Below are 22,455 nucleotides of genomic sequence, written 5' to 3' on the forward strand. Positions count from 1 at the left end.
TGTGATTATCCACATTTGACTGGTGAAATAGGAACAGAGGAGTGAATTGACTTCAGTGATCTTTCAGCTAGTTTGGGGCAGGGCCTGGATTCCCCCCCACCCCCGTCACTGGATTCTGTTTTAAGCTCCAGCAGTCACTAGAAGATTAGCTTCCTTTAATTTTGGCAGTAGATTTGATTTTGGATCCTTGCTGTGCTTGCTTTTTTGGCAAGTTACTTAGCTACATGGGGCATCCTTACTGGTAAAATTAAAGTAATCCTGCTAGATTCGTAAAGATTAACTCATCAGCATAAAGTGCCTTACTCTTGCCTGGCCCTGAGAAGAGGCCCAGTGTATGGGAAGTATTGTTTAGTACGGAGAAGGTTCAAGGGCTGTAGCCTGCCTTTTCTACTTTCCCAGAGACTCAGGTGAAAAGAGCCCTTATCAGAAGGTGATAGGAAAGGTCTGAGCCTGAGACAGCCAGCCCAGGGAACTAACCAACTTAGCCTTCAAAAGGTCAAATTCACTGATCTAGGGAGAGATGAAGCCCTGGCTGCCTTGCTGAGAAAGTAAAGATGGCTCTTTCATCTAAACTGTCGTGGTACTGTGAAGCCTGGAAGCTGGTAGAGAAGACCGACCATGGGCTCTAGCAGGGGAAATGCCTTCACCTAAGCACGGGCTTCACGCAGCAACAGGTAGAACCACTCTTCTGCAGAAGCCTTCCAAGAGAAGCCAGAACCCCCGGGTCAAGCTTGGGCTCCCTCTGCTGGCAGCACTGTGCCACTGCACCATTCCAGGCGGTAGGTTCACAAAGGCGGCTGGTGCCGCCTTCAGTTCCCTGCAGTGGATATTGCGATTGACCCCATGCCCAGGCCTAGCCCTCATTCACTGCCTTTGCAGACAGTCATAATTGCTTGTGGAACTCAGGCCAGATTTTGCCTCACAGCGTGAGCTGGGCTCAACTCAACCATCTGCTCTGTCTAGCCCTGTGACCCTAGGCTGACTGTAGGTCTCATTTGACACAGGCAGAAGAGGGTTTTCTTTCACAGGGATGGGATGAGGAGTAAAGGAGGCAAAGCACCTTCACAAAAGGGCACCCCACAGAAAAGGGCATGCTCAGGAGGGTGCTTTCAACTCGAGCCACCTAACCATCTGATTCCACCCTCACTGAGTCCCACAACCTGTGGGATCTTTCCTTCCCTCCATCACATCTTAGCCCAGACCCAAACGCAGCAGAAAGTGGAGAGGGAGGAGGGGACATAAATAGCTCTTTTGGATTTTTTTTTTCCCCTGCAGACAGAAGAAAGTTCTCCCATCAGTACTCAACCTTTAAGATTCAAACCACCAAGAGGACCACTTCTCATGCTACAGATCACACCACCTATTACTTCCACCTGCCAGAGGTCCTCAAATTCCAAAATGTTCGAGGTGGGAGAAGGTTGTGGGGTGGGGGGAAGGGTCGTTTAGTCTTAAGCTGGCTTATTAGCAAACCAGGTCCCCGTTTTTCAGTGACGGATAGTCCTTGGAGTGAAAGTGGCATTACATTGAACTGGACCTCCAGTGAGGGGTAGCGAACCATACTTAACCATCAAATCCCACCAAGCCCCCTGCAGCCCTGCCTAGGGAGAGGGCCAGTCAGCCAGGTGCCCTCCAGGGGCTGACTGAACACACCTGGTCTGGGATAATGGAGTGGGAGGGCTTCTGACGGGGACAAATACTATAGGGGTCCCCTTAAAAATGAGAAATTCTCTTAAGACGTTAAAAACCGTTAAGAAAGATCATCTCAAACACTGACAGCATTAAACGAATAGGACAAGATCAAAGGTGAGTTTTTTTCTTTTTACTGGTTTATAATAATCTTAAAAACCCCATCACGCCCATTAACCACCACAGGTGAGAAGATGAAGGAGATGGAGAATGAATGCTACAGTATGTGGGCGGCATGAGGATCCAGGTATCTTCTAGGGGCAGTGTGGAATGGAGGCAGGGGGTGTGGATAGGAGGCCCTGGCTTGGACCCTTATTGCTGGTTGGGGGTTGGCTGGCAAGAGGGGCTCAGGGTGAACTAGGAAACATCTCACACCAAAGGCGAGGGTAGATGGGGGGCAGGGGGGTCACAGTACATTTTCCATGCAGACTAGGGGTGGGAGTGAGAGCTTCAGACGCTTGCACCCCTACACAGGAAGAGATGGGTTTGAGGTTTGATTTTAAGCCCCCAAGTTGGTGTCTGGTCCAATTTCCTAAAAGGGCAGCTCACCTTTTGGGGGGAGGCATTGGAACAAATTACAGCAAAAATATCTGGTTTGGAGATCAAGCAAGGGATAAAGGGAGACAATGGTGTTCATTCAGAGAATTTAACTCAGAGAAGCAAGAACTGGGAGGGGCCCCTGGGTGAGATGGTGGCCAACACACAGGGAGAAGGCATCGCACCAGAAGCTGCAGGTACTCCTGGGGGCTCAGGACAGGGAGGTGCCAGTGTTCACAGACGGCAGGAAAACCACTGGGAACAATGAGTTAGGACTTCATGTTGCTATCATTTGGCATAACACAATCAGGCATTTTTTTCCTTTTTTTTCTCTTTTTAAATATAAGGCAACTTGCCAACGCATAATTTAAAAACTGGTCTTCAGTCACACTGCTTCAGATCACTAGAGAATTTCTGGCTAAAGAACAGTGGATCGTATAGTAAACAAAACCCCAAATCTTAAATAAGAAAGCTCACGTTCCCCAGAGACAAGAGGAAAGGGTAGGGCTTATTTGGTTTAAAAAAAAAAAAAAGCCCAACTATGCATCTTTAACAGAAGGGTGCAAAACATTACAACAAAACATAATCTGAAGTTACAGAAAAGTTTTAAATTTCTAGCCAACTAACTGTCACCTGGGAATGAGACTTGGAGCATGGAGTGGGTGAAGAAAGGGCGAGGGGCAGAAGGGGCTGTTTCCAAGAGAGGCCCATCTCCAGCTGTTAGAACCATGCTCATTTGGTAAAGGAGAATTCAAAGAGCTTAAGGCTTTGTGTTTTCTTCGTTAAACTGAGGGGCTGTGAAAGGTGACTAGACAGTGGATGCACCTGTGGGGCCACTCACACACATTGCTACTCAAACCCACACTACATTCATACAGAAACAGGACGTTTAAAACTTACAGCGTAGAGCAATATTCTTAGCCAGTGTAGAGAGAACCAAATGCACTTTTTTTTTTCAGTGTTTTTAATTCCAAACTCCAATGTGATCATCCCATACCTACTACCTAATCCCTCAAGAAAGACTTTTTTGTTTTGCGTTTTTTTTTTTTTTGAGGGGGGAGTGGGGGATGAGGGCAGCAGATGACTTAGGAGAGAGACAGCAGCAAGAAAGATCTTGGGTATGCTGGATGGTCTCGGCATTTCTCTAGGCAGGGAAAGGGAGTCAGGAACGAAGGTATCAATCCAAACACAGGTTTTTTTTCCCCTTGGTCTCAAGGCTATGGCCACGTGCTGCAGGATGCCCTTGAGGAGTGTGGCAAGGACAAGTGCAGTGGCTCTGGGATCAATGCAGATGTAAAACAAAGCCTTGAGGAAAGGAGAAGGGCTGGGAGGAGATGCAGACTGGGTCAGTTTTGATTTGAGGTCTTTGGGTAAACAAGGAATTGGCTTTCAGAGCACTTGGGAGGTCTGGCTTCTTAGTCCCAGAGAGACAGACAGGGAGAGACCTAGCTTAGGTGGCTGGGCACTGACAGCTACCTGACCTAGGGGGCCCTTCCCTTAGCCCACACCTCAGTCCAAAGAGAAACAGTGAGAGGTGCAGGAACAGACAAAAGGGGGCTGGTGGGAAATGGCCGAGGTGGGGGTGGGGGAAGAACTGCACTGACAGGCAGGCATTGGAGAGAAAAGCCTGAAGTTGGGATGAGGTCCCAACATAAACCCAAAAGTTGCTGAGGCTGGTAGAGAGGAAGATGAGAGCAAAGAGGACCCCCCTCTGTCCTCAATTAGATCCCACTAAACTCCCTTTCTTAGACATCTAAGAATGATCACGTTGGAACAGTGAAACTTTGAAACTATCCAATTACTCAAAAGTAAGACTAAACCTAGGAGGGTGACGTATGATGTGTAGCTTGTGGAGGGCACCAGGGCTACCTATCTATACCCAGGGTGCTGAATATGAAGATTTCGACTATCTGTGGGATCAGGGGCTCGGCTGCCAGGGGCTCGGTGGGCCTTGCTCAGCACGGCCAGGCTCTGGTCTCGGAAGCAGGCCTGCGGGAAATCCCCGCTTAGGTAATCCACTGTCTGCACCAGGCTGTTCTGGCTTGCCACCGGCCCGCCCCCGGTCCCTGCCCGGTAGTGGGCCCCAGCCGCCGCGCAGTCGAGGGGTGCGCCCGCAGGCTGCCCACTGTGGAACGGCACGGCGAGGTCCTGAGACCCCGAGCTGTCGCTATTGGGAGTGGGCAGAATGTTGTTCCACAGGGGCTGGAAGTAGTGACCATTAGGGTAGGCCAGTGGGGCTGCCAGGCCGTTGACTGGTGGGGATGGGGTTGGCTTCTCCAGGGGTGGCTTCAGATGGAAAGCCTGCGCCATGCACAGTTCCTGCGGGTAGGCAGGGGCCTTGCCCACAAAGCCAGGCCCCGCCAACTCGCGTCCTGCCGCATGCTTGCCTGTCAGGCCAGGGGCCGGCGTCCCGCCGGCCTCACTGCACATCTGCTGTAGGTGGGCCAGCTGGTGCTGGTTCCAGGCGACTGGCTTGAGGTCGCTAGGGTAGCCAGTGGGGGCTCGAGAGATGCCCGTGGGCAGGTTGACAGGGCCCGCAGCGGGCAATGCGGCTGCGGCCGCGTGGGTGTGCTCCATGGGATTGACCACACATGAAGGCATTGGTGTGGGGACGCCGTGGGTCGACACCCGAGTGCTTGCATTGATGAGCAGACTGCGGCTAATGGGGCTGGGGTTGGCGATCTGGCCCTCACACACTGAGGTAGTGCTGATGCCTGCCCTCGTCTGGCAAAACTGGCTGATCTGGTGCACGATGCTGCTCAGGTCCGGGGGCTGGCTGTGCTGCAGGGTGGCCGCCATGGAAAGGGGGATAGTTGAGGTAGACACGGTCACATTCGGGGGGGCGTCTGAGTCTGGCATCTTCCGGCCTCCGTGCAGCAAGGGAGTGGGGAGGTGCTGGAGACCCTGGTGAGACAGGGCCTGAGGGTGGACCAAGCCCTGGGTTGGGGCCATGGGCTGAGGGTGGCCCAGGCCCTGAGGCTGCTGGAGGCTCTGAGGGTGGGACAGCGCCGGGGGTGGCGGGATACCCTGAGGGTGCTGCAGCGTCTGGGGAGGGGCATGGGCCAGGGTCTGTGCGTGCTGCAGGGCCTGCTGGCGGGCCAGAGCCTGGGCCTGGGGGTGGGCTAAAGTGCTGGGTGCCACAGTAGCATAGGGCGCCACTGGGGGGTTCATGATGGCCTCAGGGAGCAACCGGGCTCGGGTGCCGTCAAAGTCCTTGAGTATGCTTTTGGCTGGCACTTTGACAATGGCAAGCAGGCCTGCCTTGGTGGCAGCCTGAGTCGGGTAGGGGCTGTAGCGCTGGGCTGATGTGTCGAGGCCGTTCACAGTACGACGAACGTGTTTCCGCTGGGGAACCTTCACACTGTTGGGGAAGATTTTTATAGTCAGTGGGTTGTTTGCGACCTTCTTAGCATACGCGTCCAATTCGGCTGGGGTAGGATAGTGAGCAGTTCTCATTTTCTGTGTAGTGTCCCCTAGAGAGAGAAGGGGAAGGAGAGCAAAGAAGGAGACGGAGCTCATCAGTGCCAAGCCAACCAGCCCTTCTAGATTTCCCATTTGAGGGCCTGAGGGGCAGGGCGAACTAAGCTGCCATCTCTAGTCTTCCACTGAGACCCGGCCTCAGCCCCCACAAAAACAAGCACTGCTCACATTGAGTGAGTACTTCTAATGGACCAGGCCTCGTGCTGAGGACAGGCTGTCTCAACGAATCCTTGCTACTGCTTTAGGACGCAGGTACTATCATGGTCCCACTTAACAAACGAGGTCACTAAAGATCAGAATAGCAGAGCAACTTGCAAAAGTATCTATCTTAGAGAGCCAGGACTTGGCCAATTCTCACATGGAATTCTCTCCAAGTTCCTACCAGCCCATCCTGGCCTGGGGGTTGAAGGTTCTAAGCAGAGCTGTTTGTCAGGGCCACTCAGTCCCTGCCCCATGACACCCTGAGGAAGAGGGTACCCAGAATGACTCCTCTACAGTCTGCAGTTGCCAGTGAGGCATCAACTTTCTCTCTGCCTTGGCAGCTGGGGCACCGTGCCGACTGGGTGGGCATCCTGGCGCAGCAGACAGGATGCTGCTTTTTCAGGGGCAGAGGAGTAAGCTGCCAACATCCCTTCCCCATCCCCAAGTCACAAGTTCACTTTTGTTTACAGCTTACTCTAAGCCTGACTGGGTGAAGATCAAAAGGCTTTATTTATTTCCTTGGGGGAGGGGTGACAATAATGACAGGGCAGCAGGGAGGGAACTGAGGAGAAAGGATTCAGAGAATCTTTAAGTCCTGAGAGCCAAAAATAGTCTGTATTCGGCCCTTGTGAGCTGTCACTTTCCAAAATGAAAGAGGAAAAACCTGCCTTCTTTGGAGACTGCGGAAACACCGCTCAATGGGCCTCATTAATGCTAACAGTCTCTTTGTTCCCATCTCCAGTTGCCTCCCATCAGGGGGCTCCAGCGGATGTCGTGCTTCCATCAAAAAGGAAAAGGAAAAGGAGAACAAGAGCTCTTTAAGGATGCCAGGCTCCTGGCAAGGGGTCTCTGCTCCCTTCTCCCTCTCTCTGGGGAGGGTCTCCCCTGAGTATACACAGAAGGTGCTTAATAAAGGCTTGCTGAGTAAGTACACAGACTGCCCAGAGCAGAAAAAAAAGGGGACTGGCTGGGAGCCTTGGCTCAGCTAGCTGATTCCCTCCCTACTTCCTCCCCTTCTAGGGGGCAGCCAGGGCAGACCAAGGACTGAGCTGGCCAAATGCCTGGCTTGTGGCCTCAGCTGGCTTGGCCCAGAGGAGACCCCATTCAAAGTCATGTCGCTGGGCATCAGCTGGAACAGAAGTAGTCTAGTGAGTGTGCTAGCAGGAAAAGGGCACAGCTGCCTGCGCTAGGTGACGTTGCTGGTTGGCTGGCAGCAAGTGCTTAGAAACTGCTGCTCTTGGAAGCAAGGAAAGAAAGCTCAAGTCCAGGAGAGGCAGAGAGATCCGGACCCAGGCTCGACGAGGTAGAACTTAGCAAAAGGGTACGGAAAGGAAAAGGTTTGCTTTCAAACACGGGCACGATGCCTTGAACGCAGTAGGCACTCCCACATATTTAAGGCTCTGCTGTATTTACTGAGTACAGAATAGCTGCTCCATTCATAAACGAAATGTTTGTAAGATGACTGATTTGAAGAAGGACTGATTTAGAAGGATGAATGTGACAGTGACAACTGAAGGCAGGAAGCAGAGGGAGGCAGAGAGGCCTGGAAGTCTCCCACCTACTAGGTAGCACTAGCTGGCAAGGAGGTCAAAGCCTGGAGAACAGAGCTCTGCGGCTTCTTATAAGCCACTGACCCTTAATGGGCTTCAGTCTCGACAAAGTGGGGCCATTTTCTGACCGGTTTTACATTCTCCTGGACAAGAAGACACCAAAAAAGTCTGGGATCACTGAAAGATCTTCCCTAAACTCAAGGCGCCAGAATTCCATTAGAAGCTGCCCTGGTCAGCCACTGTACTCTTGTGTGACTGATCAAAAACATGCGACATTCCTAGCTCAGTGTCTTCCTTACCCAGAGCAAACGTGTATAAGTGCCTGGTAAGTGTACTGTCTGACTGAACAACTGGGACTCGGCTGAATAATGGGAGTCTGAAGCTGCTGGGTTTCAGTTCGGACAGGAAAGGAAGGTCCGCCCCTCCACGTTGGAAGAGCTTTCCTCCATGTTGATGGGCTTCTCTCTCTGAAGGTCAGGGAAGAGAGACTGGTACAGCGGCTTGTTGAATAACAGAGCTCCTTTGCTCCAAGTCAATATCAACTCTAAGGCTGGTTTTTTCTAGCAGAGGCAGAGGTATTGATGGCTTGGCCTCAGTCAGAAGTATGGAGTGGGACACTACACCGATTAGTTCTCTCTGTCCTGCCTCCACTGATGTTGACAGTGGTGATGAGGTGAGGTGAGGGGTGGGAAGGGTGGACACAGGCTACAGTATGTTAAGGAAGAATCTCAAGGATGAGAGGAGCATATTGGACAAGAAAGAGGCCACATTTGGGGAATCCAACACCACCCACGTCATGTACCAGATTTCAGCCCAACCCTTAAAAAATAGCCAAGTTTTCCTCAGTACTTTATCTCAGTCCCCACAGAGGCACCCTGAAGCCTTTCTTTCTTCTGCATCATCTTCCTCTAAATGCACAGCCAACACAGATACTACAGCTCTGTAAACAACTTATTTAAATAGCTGGTACCAATGGTGTCATTAATCGAGGCATAAGGCAGTGTAGAGAACAGAGACTCTGTGGTTAGAAAAAAAGAGATCCAGATTCAAGCACTGGCTTTATTATCTGACTACTCAGTTTCTCTCTCAGTCATTCCTCATTTATAAACAGCGATGGTACCTGCTGTCCTACCTCACAGAATTACTAAGATCAAGAGATCCAATGAATGGGAAATGCTCTGTGAACAGGAACTATGACTGTCGATAGTTACTATTCAAGGATAGCAGGTTTGGCTGAGTCTGCCCACAGACGGGACAAAGTAACCTGACCATGGAAGCCCTAACTGCAGTACCTCCTGGACTTGAGTCTGAGCATTACATGTAGTACAGAAAGCACTGTTGTCTATTCTAGGAACTGGGGGGATCTCCCTGAATCCAGGCTTCCCTGCAAGGACCTCCCTGTTTATCCTTCTGTTTTGAAGATCAAAAGACATGGGTGGCTTATGCAGCAGGAACCTCTAACCTGTGGAGAGACACAGGCAGTGTGTGTCAAATACAGGCTTTGGAGTCTGACCCAAGTGTGAGTTCTAGCCCAGTCACTGAATAGTAATGAGACATTGACAAACACTCTCATCCTGAAAAGAAAGATAAGAGAGTCTCCCATATGGAATTACTGAGGAATGAATGAGAATATGCATACAAATATTCAAGACAGTGCCTGGCATATGGTAAGCGCTCAACAAACGTTAGCTAATGTTTCTGATATTTCTCTGTAGTTTATCCAGTCACTGGGCCAATTCACCATTTCCAGGTCTTTCCACTAGGGGGCACATAAGCACACAGAGAAGTAGTAAAAAATTAATGTCGATACTTGCCCTAGGCCCCAAAACTCTACAATGAAAGAGGTCACAGTAACTGTCTAAAAGATGATTTGACGACCAGGGATCTTTGGTCATTTCAACCACTCTACCCAGAAATATTTACCAGGCCACCCTATCTATATACCTGTGAGCTGGAAAATTAGGAGCAGAGGCTTGGGGTTAATGAAGAAAAAAATGTTCAAAAACACATTTTCTGGGGAATTTGGAGAAGATGGGTCAGAGGAAAATAGACTTTGCAAGTACAAAGTTCCAAAATGGCTGAGGTCTCTCAAAGTAAGTGACATTATGGAATAACAATCGAGAAAAGTTCTAGGAGGGCATCCACCTAACCACAACTATGGTCTTCTACCAAGTGCGGGACCCACCCAGAGGCAAGATGTCCTTTAATCCAGCCTGAACTATGGCAAGTTATACTTCTAGGTTGGAAAATGCATCACATCCTCCTATACATGTAGAAGAGGAAGGAGAGAAGAGAAAATGTTGGCATTTCAAGGGAACAATCTTGTGATTCTGTACATAAGGCAGCTCAAGCCTGGGGAATAGTGATTAGCCAGGTGACTGACAGTACTGGGCCAAGAAGACACATATGCCCTCTCCTGACCCCAGACCCATCTCCCCTGCCTTGAGCTGACTCTTACAATATAAAGTATACTAAGCTACACACTCTTGCACTGTTGGTGGGAATGTAAATTGATACAGCCACTATGGAGAACAGTATGGAGGTTCCTTAAAAAACTAAGAATAGAACTACCATAGGACCCAGCAACACCACTACTGGGCATATACCCTGAGAAAATCATAATTCAAAAAGAGTCATGTACCACAATGTTCACTGCAGCACTATTTACAATAGCCAGGACACGGAAGCAACCTAAATGTCCATCAACAGGTGAATGGATAATGAAGACGTGGCACATATATACAATGGAATATTACTCAGCCATAAAAAGAAACAAAATTGAGTTATTTGTAGTGAGGTGGATGGACCTAGAGTCTGCAATACAGAGTGAAGTAAGTCAGAAAGAGAAAAACAAGTACCGTATGCTAACACATATATATGGAATCTTAAAAAAAAAAAACAGGTTCTGATGAACCTAGGGGCAGAACAGGAATAAAGATGCAGACATAGAGAATGGACTTGAGAACATGGGGAGAGGCAAGTGTAAGCTGAGACAGAGAGTGGCATGTACGTATATACACTACCAAACGTAAAATAGATAGCTAGTGGGAAGCAGCTGCATCGCACAAGGAGATCAGCTCGGTGCTTTGTGACCACCTAGAGGGGTGGGATAAGGAGGGTGGGAGGGAGACGCAAGAGGGAGGGGATATGGGGATATATGTATACATATAGCTGATTCACTTTGTTATAAAGCAGAAACTAACATACCACTGTAAAGCAATTATACCCCAATAAAGATGTTAACAATAAAAAAAACCCAAACATGTATTAAGCTATAAATATCAGTACCCCATCCCCTCACCAGATACGGAGTTCTGTGTTTTGAGCACCTTTTAAGACCCTCCCTAGGATGGGGGCAGGGAAAGGCTGAATAGCAGTTACAAAACTGGTTTTAAGGTCTCTACCGCTGATAGGCCTGGGCTCTGAGCAGCTCCTTGGCTGCTGGTTTCCAAAGGAGACAGCTTATACTCCATCTCACCTTAATGGTAAATGCTTAATGCGAAGAGCTACGTCACAAGACAGGATTTTCTTCTTTTTTAAATTTTTGGCCGCACTGTGTGGCCTGCAGGATCTTAGTTCCCCAACCAGGGATTGAACCCACGCCCCCTGCAGTTGGAAGCACAGACGGCCAGGAAAGTCCCAGGACTTTTTTTTCTTACACATTTTGGGAGAGGAAAGAAGAAAGTAAGTGAGCTTAAAAACACCACTGGGTTTTCTCCTCTGCAAAAGTTTAGGTGTAGTTAAGGAGAGCAACAAGAGAGTCAAAGGGATTCAAATACACTGTCCCCTAAACGGACAGGTAAGCCTGAAACCAGGGAAAAAGGATACCTCAATTCTTTTTTTTTTTTTTTTTTTTGCAGTACGCGGGCCTCTCACTGTTGCGGCCTCTCCCGTTGCGGAGCACAGGCTCCGGACGTGCAGGCTCAGTGGCCATGGTTCACGGGCCCAGCCACTCCGCAGCATGTGGGATCTTCCCGGACCGGGGCACGAAGCCGTGTCCCCTGCATCGGCAGGCGGACCCTCAACCACTGCACCACCAGGGAAGCCCCATACCTCAATTCTTGAATAGAGATTTGGGACAGTGGTTGGCAGAGGCTACTTGGGGACTGCTTCGGGGAGAAGGGCGTGAAGGTTCCAAGTCAGCAACTAAGATAAAGCTGCCAACTTGCCTTTCTTCCCAAGCAGTTCAGGCCCTGACAGGACATCTCTGGGCGAAGCCGTCAGAGTGCGCTAAGGAACCTAGAAGACAGACAGCAAGCTGCTCTTTGTTATCTTACTGCATGCTTCCGAGCACACTCCCTCCCCAGTTGTGTGCCTGGAAGTCTGGAACCAGTCACAATGCAGTGAGCATGCACATTTGGGTGGCCAAGGAGCCCAGACAACTTTCTCACCCAATTATCCTTTAGTAAGAGAAAAGCTGGGGAGGAGCTGGGACAGCAGGGCCGGCCTATTGTGTCAAGCAGCTGCAGAAGGAAGACTGTCACCTTCAGCTTTGTCATGACGCAAGTTGGATTCACTGGCCAATTTCTAGAACTAGCCAGGCTCTGAGTCTTACTCTCCCTCAAAGAAAGGAAGTCAAGAGGCCAGACCATTTTTAACTTCTGAAGATGATCTCACAGAGCAGGGGGCGGCAAACTATAGCCTGCAAGCCAAAACCCAGCTGCTGTGCTTTTGTAGAAAGTTTTACTGGAGCATAGCCACACTCATTTGTTTACATACTGTCTACGGTTGCCTGTGCCCTACGACAGCAGAGGTGAGTACGTGTAACAGAGACCATATGGGATGATCCACAAAGCCTAAAATATCTGCTATTTGACTCTTTACAGAAAAAGTTTGCCAACCTCTGTCATAAAGGATTCAGGTAAGGTGCTGAAGCTCCTTTTCTATTAAAGGGTAAGCCTAGATGCCTCATTGATTTTCCCTTTTTGCTCTGAAAGGAAAGTCTATTCCAAATTTAGGGCCATTTTCACACTTGAAGATGCCGTACATGGTAATAAGCCAGGAATAGACTCTTTTCCTTGCACATGATGTAGTACAGTGATAGAAGGTAGGAATCTGGGAAAATACAAAGTATAAAGCCCCAATTCCAGCCAATGTAAGACAGGAATCTAACAGTTCTCAAAAACTCCGTCTTATAGCAAGTATATTAACAGGAACACGCCCAGAGAGACTGAGCAAGCTACCGTCCTATCCGTTCTGGAGGCAAAAGCTTCTTTACTTGCTGTGAACTGAGGGCCACAGCTCAGAAGGCAGACAGCAAAGCCAAAGGGAACTGTCTATTTCCATGGCAGAGAGTGCTCAGAGAGCTCAAAACAACAGAACAGTGGATACAGTTTGTCTCAGAGATACAGTAAGTAATCTGGACTGTGAGTTTTCATTCAATTCCTCATGGGGGTTCAAATTGAAACACTTCTTTGATATATATATCCTGTAAAACTCCTTATAGCCTTATTGCTTAACAGATAGCTATCAGCAACAATTAAAATTAAGATGATACACACTGGGGAATTCTAGTATTTAAGAGGATTTCTCAGGACTTCCCCGGTGGTCCAGTGGTTAAGAATCCGCCTTCCAATGCAGGGGACACAGATTTGATCCCTGGTTGGGGGAACTAAGATTCCACATGCCACGAGACAACTAAGCCTGCATACTCTGGAGCCCGTGCACTGCAACTACTGAGCCCGCGCGTCACAACAAAGATCCTGTGTGCCGCAACAAAGATCCTGTGTGCTGCAGTGAAGACCTGACCCAGCCAAATAAACAGAATAACTAACTAAATTAATTAATTAAAAAAAAGAGGATCTCTCTGATCAGAGAAGTGTCTCACAATGTTGACAAGTTTTGCGGCTGCTTTCTTGATGTCTCTGCTGAAGAATATCTTGGAGGTACCAAAATTCATGGTCAGTGTACCCCAAATGTGCCTCTGGTATAGCTCAAATGTAGGGAAAACATAAACGATCACATCCTTCACTGGGATCCAGATTACTTACATTTCTGAAGTCCAGTGTTCATCTGCGTGTGAGAAAGAAGCTGAAAGGACAGGTCACCTGGCCCTGGTAGACAGGCTAGCATGGCAGACCAGCATCAACACAACATGAGGCAGTCACTCACACTGTAATGACAAAAAAACAAGGTCATGGAACACAAGGCAACTCACTCAAGGAAGATACCAGGGACATCGGATATGAGCAACAGTGGTCCAGGTTTAGACAGATAAACAATTTAATTAGTAGCATGTTGGCTGAAAATATATCTATGTCTTTATCTGTAGCACAATTTGCTCTCAACTTATTACTACGGCTCAAATATTTCAGTCAGCGCAGATGCTTGGGTGGGGAAAATAAAAACTAGAAAATACCTATCCACACAAACAACTGAAGGTCTTTATGTTCACAAGCTATAGATGCATTCGCTTGGCATTTGCATTTCCTGTAGACTGCCTCTCCGTACTGCTTTTGGATAAGCCCATGTGGCTGCCAGATAAACGGCATGCTGGCTTTCATCTGGGCCCCAGCTGAGGCAGGAGCACAAAGGCTAGGGCACAGTCTAACTGAGGTGAAGGAAAAGATGATTTCTCCCTGAAAACAGAACAATGTTCCTGAAGAGAGCTCGCCCTCATAGGGCCCAGCTCCGTCTATTCTCAGCCTTGGCTGGCGGCTGGGGCAGTCAGACATTTCCAGAGACAGTACAGTATATGAGTTGCAAAGGCTCCCAAAGTCCAACTTATGACCCCAGTAATCTGAACTTACTTTGTTTTGGGGTTTTTTTTTTTTTGGCCACGCCCCATGGCTTGCCGGATCTTAGTTCCCTGACCAGGGAGTGAACCTGGGCCCTCAGCAGTGAGAGGGCGGAGTCCTAACTACTGGACCGCCAGGGAATTTCACCTGAACTTACTTTTAAAAAGAGGAAGGAACAAAGCATCCTAAGAGACAAATTAACTACTATTAAAGCAAACTCTGTTTGTATGTTTCTAGGGATTCACCTTGTTATTGCCTTTCACACAATTAGACCTCCAGAACCCAAAAAAAAGAAAAAAATTGCTTTGCTCCCAGGGTAAATCAAGGAGGTGGTAGGCTGCCAGCAGCCCTCTTTGGGCAGGCAGTCCTGACATTGTATCAAGATGGCGTGGTTTCATCAGTGAAGTCTTCCAACAAGACTTACACAGCCAAAGCAAGCAGACACTGATGTAGCCTTCTGTAGGGAAGGAAGCCTTGTCAACAATGCAAGCTCCCTGTGTACCAAGGACCAAGCTTTTTCCCAAACAACTAGAATGTACTAAAACACATTAAATTCCTTTCCCATACTGCAAACCCCAGAAATCAAGGTAGCATATTAAGGCTTTAGATCACAACAAAAGAGGAATGGGGGAAAGCTCAAATGTTAAACAAAGACCACAAAACCTCTTTCTTTCCCTTAGAGGGCCCTCTCAAGTATGTGAAACTACCTTGTCACGATGAGTATCAGAGAGCTCCAGCTGGAAAGGCCAGGTAGCTGAAAAGATACTTTGTAAAAGAGGCTACTCAAACTGTGTCTAAGATAGCAAGTGCAGAAAGAACTGAAGAGTGAATGCCTCAATGAGAATGGAGCTGCCCCAGAGTTCTGGCACGGATTCAGTCTTTTCAGGTCTCTGGTGGGTGGGATGACAGTATGAACACACTGTGCCAACTGCAGTGCCTCAAGAAATAAAAAGTCTTCTGTTAGGGTCAAATGACTGAGGTACTGCTCACAACCCTTCCCTTGTGAATGCTGATCTCTATTTAATAAGCTCTCCCCTATGGTCCTAATATAGCTGAGGGCAAACTCTAAGGAAAGGAAGAGAATTAACAAATACTGGAGCCTAATATTGTGAAATGGACTGTGTGAGGGGCTTTAGTGATTTTTTCCTATTTATTTATTTAGGTATGTATGTATGTATGTCTGCCTGCACTGGGTCTTCGTTGCGGCGAGCGGGGGCTACTCTTTGTTGCAGTGTGCGGGCTTCTCATTGCAGTGGCTTCTCTTGTTGTGGAGCACGGGCCCCAGGAGTGTGGGCTTCAGTGGTTGTGGCTTGAGGGCTCTAGAGCGCAGGCTCAGTAGTTGTGGTGTACAGGCTTAGTTGCTCCGCGGCATGTGGAATCTTCCTGGACCAGGGCTCGAACCCATGTCCCCTTTGTTGGCAGGCAGATTCTTAACTACTGTGCCACCAGGGAAGTCCTAGTGATGTTTTCTTAATTAGGTCTCCCAACCTTTCTTGGAAGTAGGCAATAAGTTCACTTGTAATCTCATCATCTCTAGCCTGGATTACTACAATAGCCTTCCAAATGGTCTCTCTGTTCCACCCTTGCCCCATCACCCAATCTATTCTCCACATAGCAGCCAAAGTAATTTATTTTTTTAAATTGGAAATCATATCAGCTCAAAAATCTCCAATGACTTGCCATCTCACTTAGAATAAAATACAAAATCCTAACGTGGCCCACAAGGCCTTCCATGATCTGTTACATGATCACTACCTCTCTGACCTCATCCTCTAACCTCCCCTGCCCCCCTTGCTGACTCTACGAGCCAAGCACACCCCCACCTCCAGGCTTTGTAATTCACCTGGAAAGCTGAGATACTGTGACGATGGAGGTACAAAAAACACATTCATTCAGCTCTCTTGCAGATACACTCTCTCCCTGTACTTTCTGGAAGGAACCAATCTATGAATGATCACTGTAATCTCTGATATACCTAGTAGATCTTGATGCCTTGCAACCAAGAAGAGACGAGTGGAGGCTGTGGATCCTAAGAGCTGACTATAACATACTGCCCTTCAAGCCACAACTCTGGATTTCAAGAGGCAGAACAAGAGAGAATTAAGTCAGCTAAACTGTGGCAAAAGGCATTAATGGATTTACTGACAGCAAACAAAGGAAAAAAATAAGAGGTGAATTCTGTAAAGACTCCAGAAAGTCAGTTTTTAGTTTGTGCAGGAAGAAGTAAATGAATAAGAAAGACACCAGATCTTGGGACCCTCTATGATTATGTTCCCAACCAGCATCACCCAGCAAGTCTAGACTATTCTTGAGCTCTTACTGGCATTAACTGGGCTGCTAAGAGTACAGCGCTTAGTTTGTGAACCTTTCTTTAAGAGTTCTGCCATCCTTAATCTTCAAGCCCCCTGAGCAGTTTTACTGAAGTCAAGAATCAGATTCTGCCAGGGCAGGGAAGGCAGAGAATGTGGCAAGGTCACAAAGGGTATGATGAAACAGAAAGGAAGCAACTTCCTTCCACAGCCCATTTTAGAAAGCAGGGATGCATAGTATAAAGCACTCCTCTGGAGGCTCGACAGCTGAGCACAAGCCTTTTATTTAAAAACTTCAAACCACCCACACATTTTGATTACCATCTGGCTTTTTCTTAAACGTTAAATTCCAATACAATTTACAGCTGATATTTCCAGAAGCACAATTAGACCCAGAAATCAACATGAGCTCTACCTTCTCTAAAAGGGCCTCAAAATTCAAGTCCAGACTACTGAACAGAATCAAGTAGTAACCTGGTGCTCAGACCAAATGAGCTGCAGATGCCACAGAGAAAGAAAAAAGATCTCCTTGGCGGAGCCTCTCTGGGCGCTCTCAGACAGCTTTCCCACCACCAGCTGGTCTGCTGCCTAAGCAGGGGGACGATGGTATTACCATGAGCACAGAACTAAGGTGTCCAGACTCTCCTGGGGCATTTGCACAAGTGCTAGCTTCTCCCAGACTACCTCTAATTAAGGAACAAAAAAACCCTGTCCCCACTGAGAAAATTCAAAAGGACTTTCACCCATGCCCCCCACCTCCCCCGCCCCACCGAGACTGACAGAGGTTTTATTAAGAGTTGTGTTGTTACACTCTCTGCTTTCCTGGGTGGCATCTGATAAAGGACCATCTCTGCCTTAGGACAGGTTTGCCAGTAGGAAAACCTCCGCTGTCTGTACTGTTTGTCCCTGTTTATGCTTACGGTCACTGAAGGGTAGAAAAGGAGGAAAAGGAAGACTCCTCTTCATATTTTTTTTTTTAGTGAGAAAAGGAAGGGAGAGAAAATAAAATGCTAGCAAAGGCATTTTTACTTGGGGGCTGGGGGTGAAGCGATCTAGAGTAATCACTTCCCAGCATAGTCTCCCACTCACACCCTAGTGCCTTCCAGTACCCTTCTTTGCCAAGTCTCTCTCCTGCTTTCCTTTTCCTTCCCTTCAACCCCACCTTCAAAAAGAACCCCCCCCACCACCGTCGCAAAAAAAAGGTTGACTAGCCCAATTTCTGATTCATGCTGTGGTTCAAAATTTTAAACCTGCCATTTATGGACTTTAATTAAAAAATGAAATTGAGAGCAGTGCCATCTCTGAAATACCAAGTAAAAAAGAGAAAATGTTATGCCCCATGTTATTTGACTCCACTTTATAAAATATACCCAACAGTGAAAATCCTAAGCACATGCATCTTAAGAGAATATGATTAACACTGAGAAGCTGCATTAATTAAGAGTCATCACTATCTCTGATTAATAAGCCTTCTCATCCATGAGGTAAAAGGCTTATTTAAAAAGACTACTTTTCAATAGTGGGGGTAGAAGTTTTATCCTACTGTTCCCCATTCTTTTACTCCTGGGGTCCAAGAAATTAGGTTAAAACCTAACGGAAATACTGCTCTGGCGAAAATAAACAGGGTCAAGGATGGCAAAAATTACATGTTTATCAAATCAGACTCTGCAGAATCAGTCATCTTATGGTCTGTGTCAATGAAATAATCTATTCAACCAGTAATTTTTGTCAGTCCAGGTAACTGTGAACTTCCAACTACCTTGTACTTTTCACTATTTACGCGATCTGAATAACATTCAGTCATTGCTCAAAGGCATCTTTCTTCTCTATCTTTAACTCAATAGGGGACTTAAAGTCACTTGTAATTGTAACCTCACAACTCTGGGCTGGGAGAAAGAGCAGGAGAGAAAGATGGATGTTCACTCTGGACTAACTTTGTTGAAAGCCCAGAACTATCCCTGCTGCAAACCATCTCCACATAGCTGAACACAGAGGCTCAAGGGGTTTGGAAACATTATTTCTTTTTTAAAAAATTTATTTCTTTTTTTAAAAATATTTTTTTATGGCTGCGTTGGGTCTTCATTGCTGCGCGTGGGCTTTTCTCTAGTTGTGGTGAGCGGGGGGCTACTCTTCGTTGTGGTGCGCGGGCTTCTCATTGCAGTGGCTTCTCTTGTTGCGGAGCACGGGCTCTAGGTGCATGGGCTTCAGTAGTTGTAGTTCGTGGGCTCTAGAGTGCAGGCTCAGTAGTTGTGGTGCACGGGCTTAGTTGCTCTGCAGCATGTGGGAACTTCCTGGACCAGGGCTTGAACCCGTGTCCCCTGAATTGGCAGGCGGAATCTCAACCACTGCGCCACCAGGGAAGCCCTGGAAACATTATTTCTAACTACCCTTTAGACCCATCACAACAGGTCCTGTTCCTATGCTGTTTCCCACCCCACCCTGGTCCCTAAAGGTGCTTTCTCTGCCAGTGCTTTCTTTAGCATGAATACTCTTTCCTAGATCCTCTTATTATTTATCTCATCTATGACCCATTGCTTTCTCCTGAATTTGTTATTCAGGTCCTAGGAAAGTATTTGCCCTGGCCATTCTAACCTTTCAACTCGAGTGTGAGCTTCCAAAGACTGTCTTTTATTTATCCTTCCAAGTAACAGGGTCAGGAATGAGATTATTCATGTAACAGATGTTTAATAAATATTATTGGCTCACATTCCAGAAGAATAGCAATACACTTTAATCCCAGGCTCTGGAATTTATCTGAATCTAGGTCCTTGAAACACATGGATAATACAAGTGCCAAAAAGTGTCCGTGCCTGTGTGCGCACAGGTGCCTTTACTCTGAGAGTGAGAGAGCAGAGGAGACAAAAACTGCCTAGGTGCTTTAAAAAAAAAAAAAAAGGCCCAGGTACTACTTTTGCATTGTATTGAAAAGTATCCTTTGGGACTTCCCTGGTAGTCCAGCGATTAAGACTCCATGCTTCCACTGCAGGGGGCCAAGTTCGATCCCTGGTCTGGGAATTAAGATTCCCACATGCTGTGCGGCAAGGCCAAAAAGTAAAAAAAGAAAGAAAAAAAAAAAAAGTATCCTTTGGCTTCTGTACTTTCATCCCCATTAGGTAGAAATCAGTGTTCCTAAAACTGTGAAATGCAGGCTGTGTTCATTGCAAGCCACTAAATCAGAATTTGCAGTTTTTCATTATCGTATGTAATAGCCTTCAGTTTCCTATCAGGGCTGTATCACTATAACTTAAGCTGAACAATTTTAGAAAGGTAGACTGACCTTTGTATTTAACCACATTCATAATCACAAGCAGAGCTCTCAAGCTGGGTAGAATTTTACTCATAAGTACCTGGGACTGTGCCCAGCAAGACAATGAGAATGACAATGAGAAGAAACCGCTTCCTTGAGATAATACACAAATATTGGATTTTTACCTTTTACAATTTCCTGTAGAAACTTGTATCAAATCAGAAAGTTTCTGATTATTACTCAGATTAAATATAATTTAACAAATAACCTATAATTATGTGGCAGTTTTTTAATCTTCAAAGCCCACATCACACATGAGTCCATGAAAAGCTGCCAGAGAAGCACAGATCTCACATCCAGATGGGGAAACTGAGGCATCAGAGCTAAATCATTAAAAATGAAAAAGGAAATCTGTAGGAAAGATATCAAAGTTGGGTGCAATTTTAAGACTCAGGGTGTCTAAAAAGTCCTTTAATAGGCCTTGACTGAGCCCAAAACAAGTCAGATCATAGACAGGTATTCATTCCGGTTAAAATGAAAAAGGCAGTTCCTCAGTATAGCTTCTGTAATTTTATAGATCAAAGACAACATGGAAAAAGAATGTGAAGAATTTAGCAGGCTGTTAAAAAAACTTTGGCAAGAATGTGTTTAAAGAACATCTAAATGAGCTGCTTACTCACGCCCTTTCTCCTCCCCTCACCTGCACGGAGGCCGCATTCTCTAGTGACTCCCTCGCCTCAGAATCACCTCGCCAGAGTAGGCCCCCTAACTCAGTCTAGAGTCTGGCTTTCAAGTTTGAAGGGTGACAGAAATTTAAGAGACTTAAGGTCATTTAGAAAGCCTGCTTCATTTTTTTAAAAATGTGTTTTATTGAAGTTGATTTACAATGTTGTGTTAATTTCTGCTGTACAGCAAAGTGATTCAGTTATACATATATATATACATTCTCTTTCATATTCTTTTCAGTAGAACCTTGTTGTGTATCCAGTCTATATTTAATAATAGTTTGCATCTGCTAATCCCAAACTCCCAGTCCATCCCTCCCCCACACCCCCCCCTTGGCAACCACAAGTCTGTTCTCTATGTCTGTGAGTCTGTTTCTGTTTCATAGGTAAGTTCATTTGTGTCATATTTTAGATTCCACATATAAGTGATATCGTATGGTATTTGTCTTTCTTTCTTTTCTTTTTTTCTTTTTTCTTTTGGCCGAGCTGCATGGCTTGCAGGATCTCAGTTCCCCAACTAGGGATCAAACCCAGGCCACGGCAGTGAAAGCCCAGAATCCTAACCACTAGGCCACCAGGGAACTCCCCTTGTCTTTCTCTTTCTGACTTACTTCACTTAGCATGATAATCTCTAGATTCATCCATGTTGCTGCAAACGGCATTATTTCACTCTTTTTTATAAGCCTGCTCCATTCTGAATACGTGACTACAAGACATTATTATTTATTTTACTAAATAAATTTATTTATTTATTTTAAAATTTTTGGCTGCATCAGGTCTTCGTTGCTGTGCACAGGCTTTCTCTAGTTGTGGTGAGCGAGGGTTTCTCATTGCAGTGGCTTCTCTTGTTTCGGAGCACGGCTCTAGGCGCGCGGGCTTCAGCAGTTGCAGCACGCGGGCTCAGTAGTTGTGGCTTGTGGGCTCTAGAGTGCAGGCTCAGTAGTTGTGGCGCATGGGCTTAGCTGCTCCGCGGCATGTGGGATCTTCCCAGACCAGGGCTCGAAACCATGTCCCCTGCATTGGCAGGCGGATTCTTAACCACTGCACCACCAGAGAAGTCCCTACAAGGTATTATTCTAAAACAAATCTAGATGAGAGTGTTTGGACCTATGTGTGCTTCTGTTTCCTCACCCCGGTGCCAAGGTGGCTTCCTTTTCTGGGTCTAAAGTGCCTAATCCAAAGTTCACTGCTGGGTTTAGAAATTTCAAGAGACATTTATAAACCCATATTTTTGCTATGTAATGAGTAACACTGATTTATACTGCCTAACAGAGTAGTTTGTCAAAACTGCAGAGAATGGTTTTAATGAAACTTTGAAGAGGTGTTGAAGAGTTATGAATGGAAGCAGTGAAAGGAGACAGGATCCACAGCAACATCTGAATGCATGTGCGTGGACTGAAGACACAACTCCCACCAAAGTCGTTGGGAGAAATATAAGCAAGTACTAAACATATAAAGAAATGGTGCAACTATCTAATATTTAAAGAAATGTAAATTAAATAGAATGACACTTTATTTTTTGATTAAAAATTGACGAAAAAAAACCTGACAAACATGTTTGGAAAAAAATCTAGAACACACTGAGTCAAGGATACAGTGAAGAGTCACTAAAGTGAGATGTTAAATTGACACATTCTTTCTAGAAATAAATATGAAGTTTTTAAAATATTCACACTCCTGATATGGTAACTACACTTCTAAAGTCTAACTTAAGGAACTAATCAGAAATGTAAACAAAGGGCTTCCCTGGTGGCGCAGTGGTTAAGAATCCGCCTGCCAATGCACAGGACACGGGTTCGAGCTCTGATCCGGGAAGGTCCCACATGCCGCGGAGCAACTAAGCCCCGTGCGCCACAACTACTGAGCCTGTGCTCTAGAGCCCTCGAGCCACAACTACTGAAGCCCGTGTGCCTAGAGCCCATGCTCTGCAACAAGAGAAGCCACCGCAATGAGAAGCCTGCGCACCGCAACGAAGAGTAACCC

The 22,455-nt window shown here is 46.7% G+C and overlaps 1 protein-coding gene across 5 annotated transcripts in view; it reads right to left on the reverse strand.

Annotated features, from left to right (window-relative positions):
* Positions 1 to 95: 95 nt before the first annotated feature.
* The window catches only part of FAM222B (family with sequence similarity 222 member B), a 141,556-nt gene continuing 119,196 nt past the window's right edge, over positions 96 to 22,455 (reverse strand). For 3 of the 5 annotated variants that reach the window (XM_012532004.3, XM_049701745.1, XM_049701743.1), the window contains 2 exons: positions 13,445 to 13,566; positions 96 to 5,696 (listed from right to left, as the gene is read on the reverse strand). In XM_012532004.3, coding sequence (XP_012387458.1) covers positions 4,093 to 5,696; positions 13,445 to 13,526 — 1,686 coding nt within the window. In that variant the 5' untranslated portion in view covers positions 13,527 to 13,566 and the 3' untranslated portion in view covers positions 96 to 4,092. Of the gene's footprint in view, positions 5,697 to 13,444; positions 13,567 to 14,898; positions 15,976 to 22,455 lie in introns of those variants that run through there. The other 2 variants (XM_049701744.1, XM_012532006.3) reach the window with 2 other exon arrangements.

This window comes from Orcinus orca, chromosome 19 (genome assembly GCF_937001465.1).
Source record: "Orcinus orca chromosome 19, mOrcOrc1.1, whole genome shotgun sequence".
Taxonomy (NCBI): Eukaryota; Metazoa; Chordata; class Mammalia; order Artiodactyla; family Delphinidae; genus Orcinus; species Orcinus orca.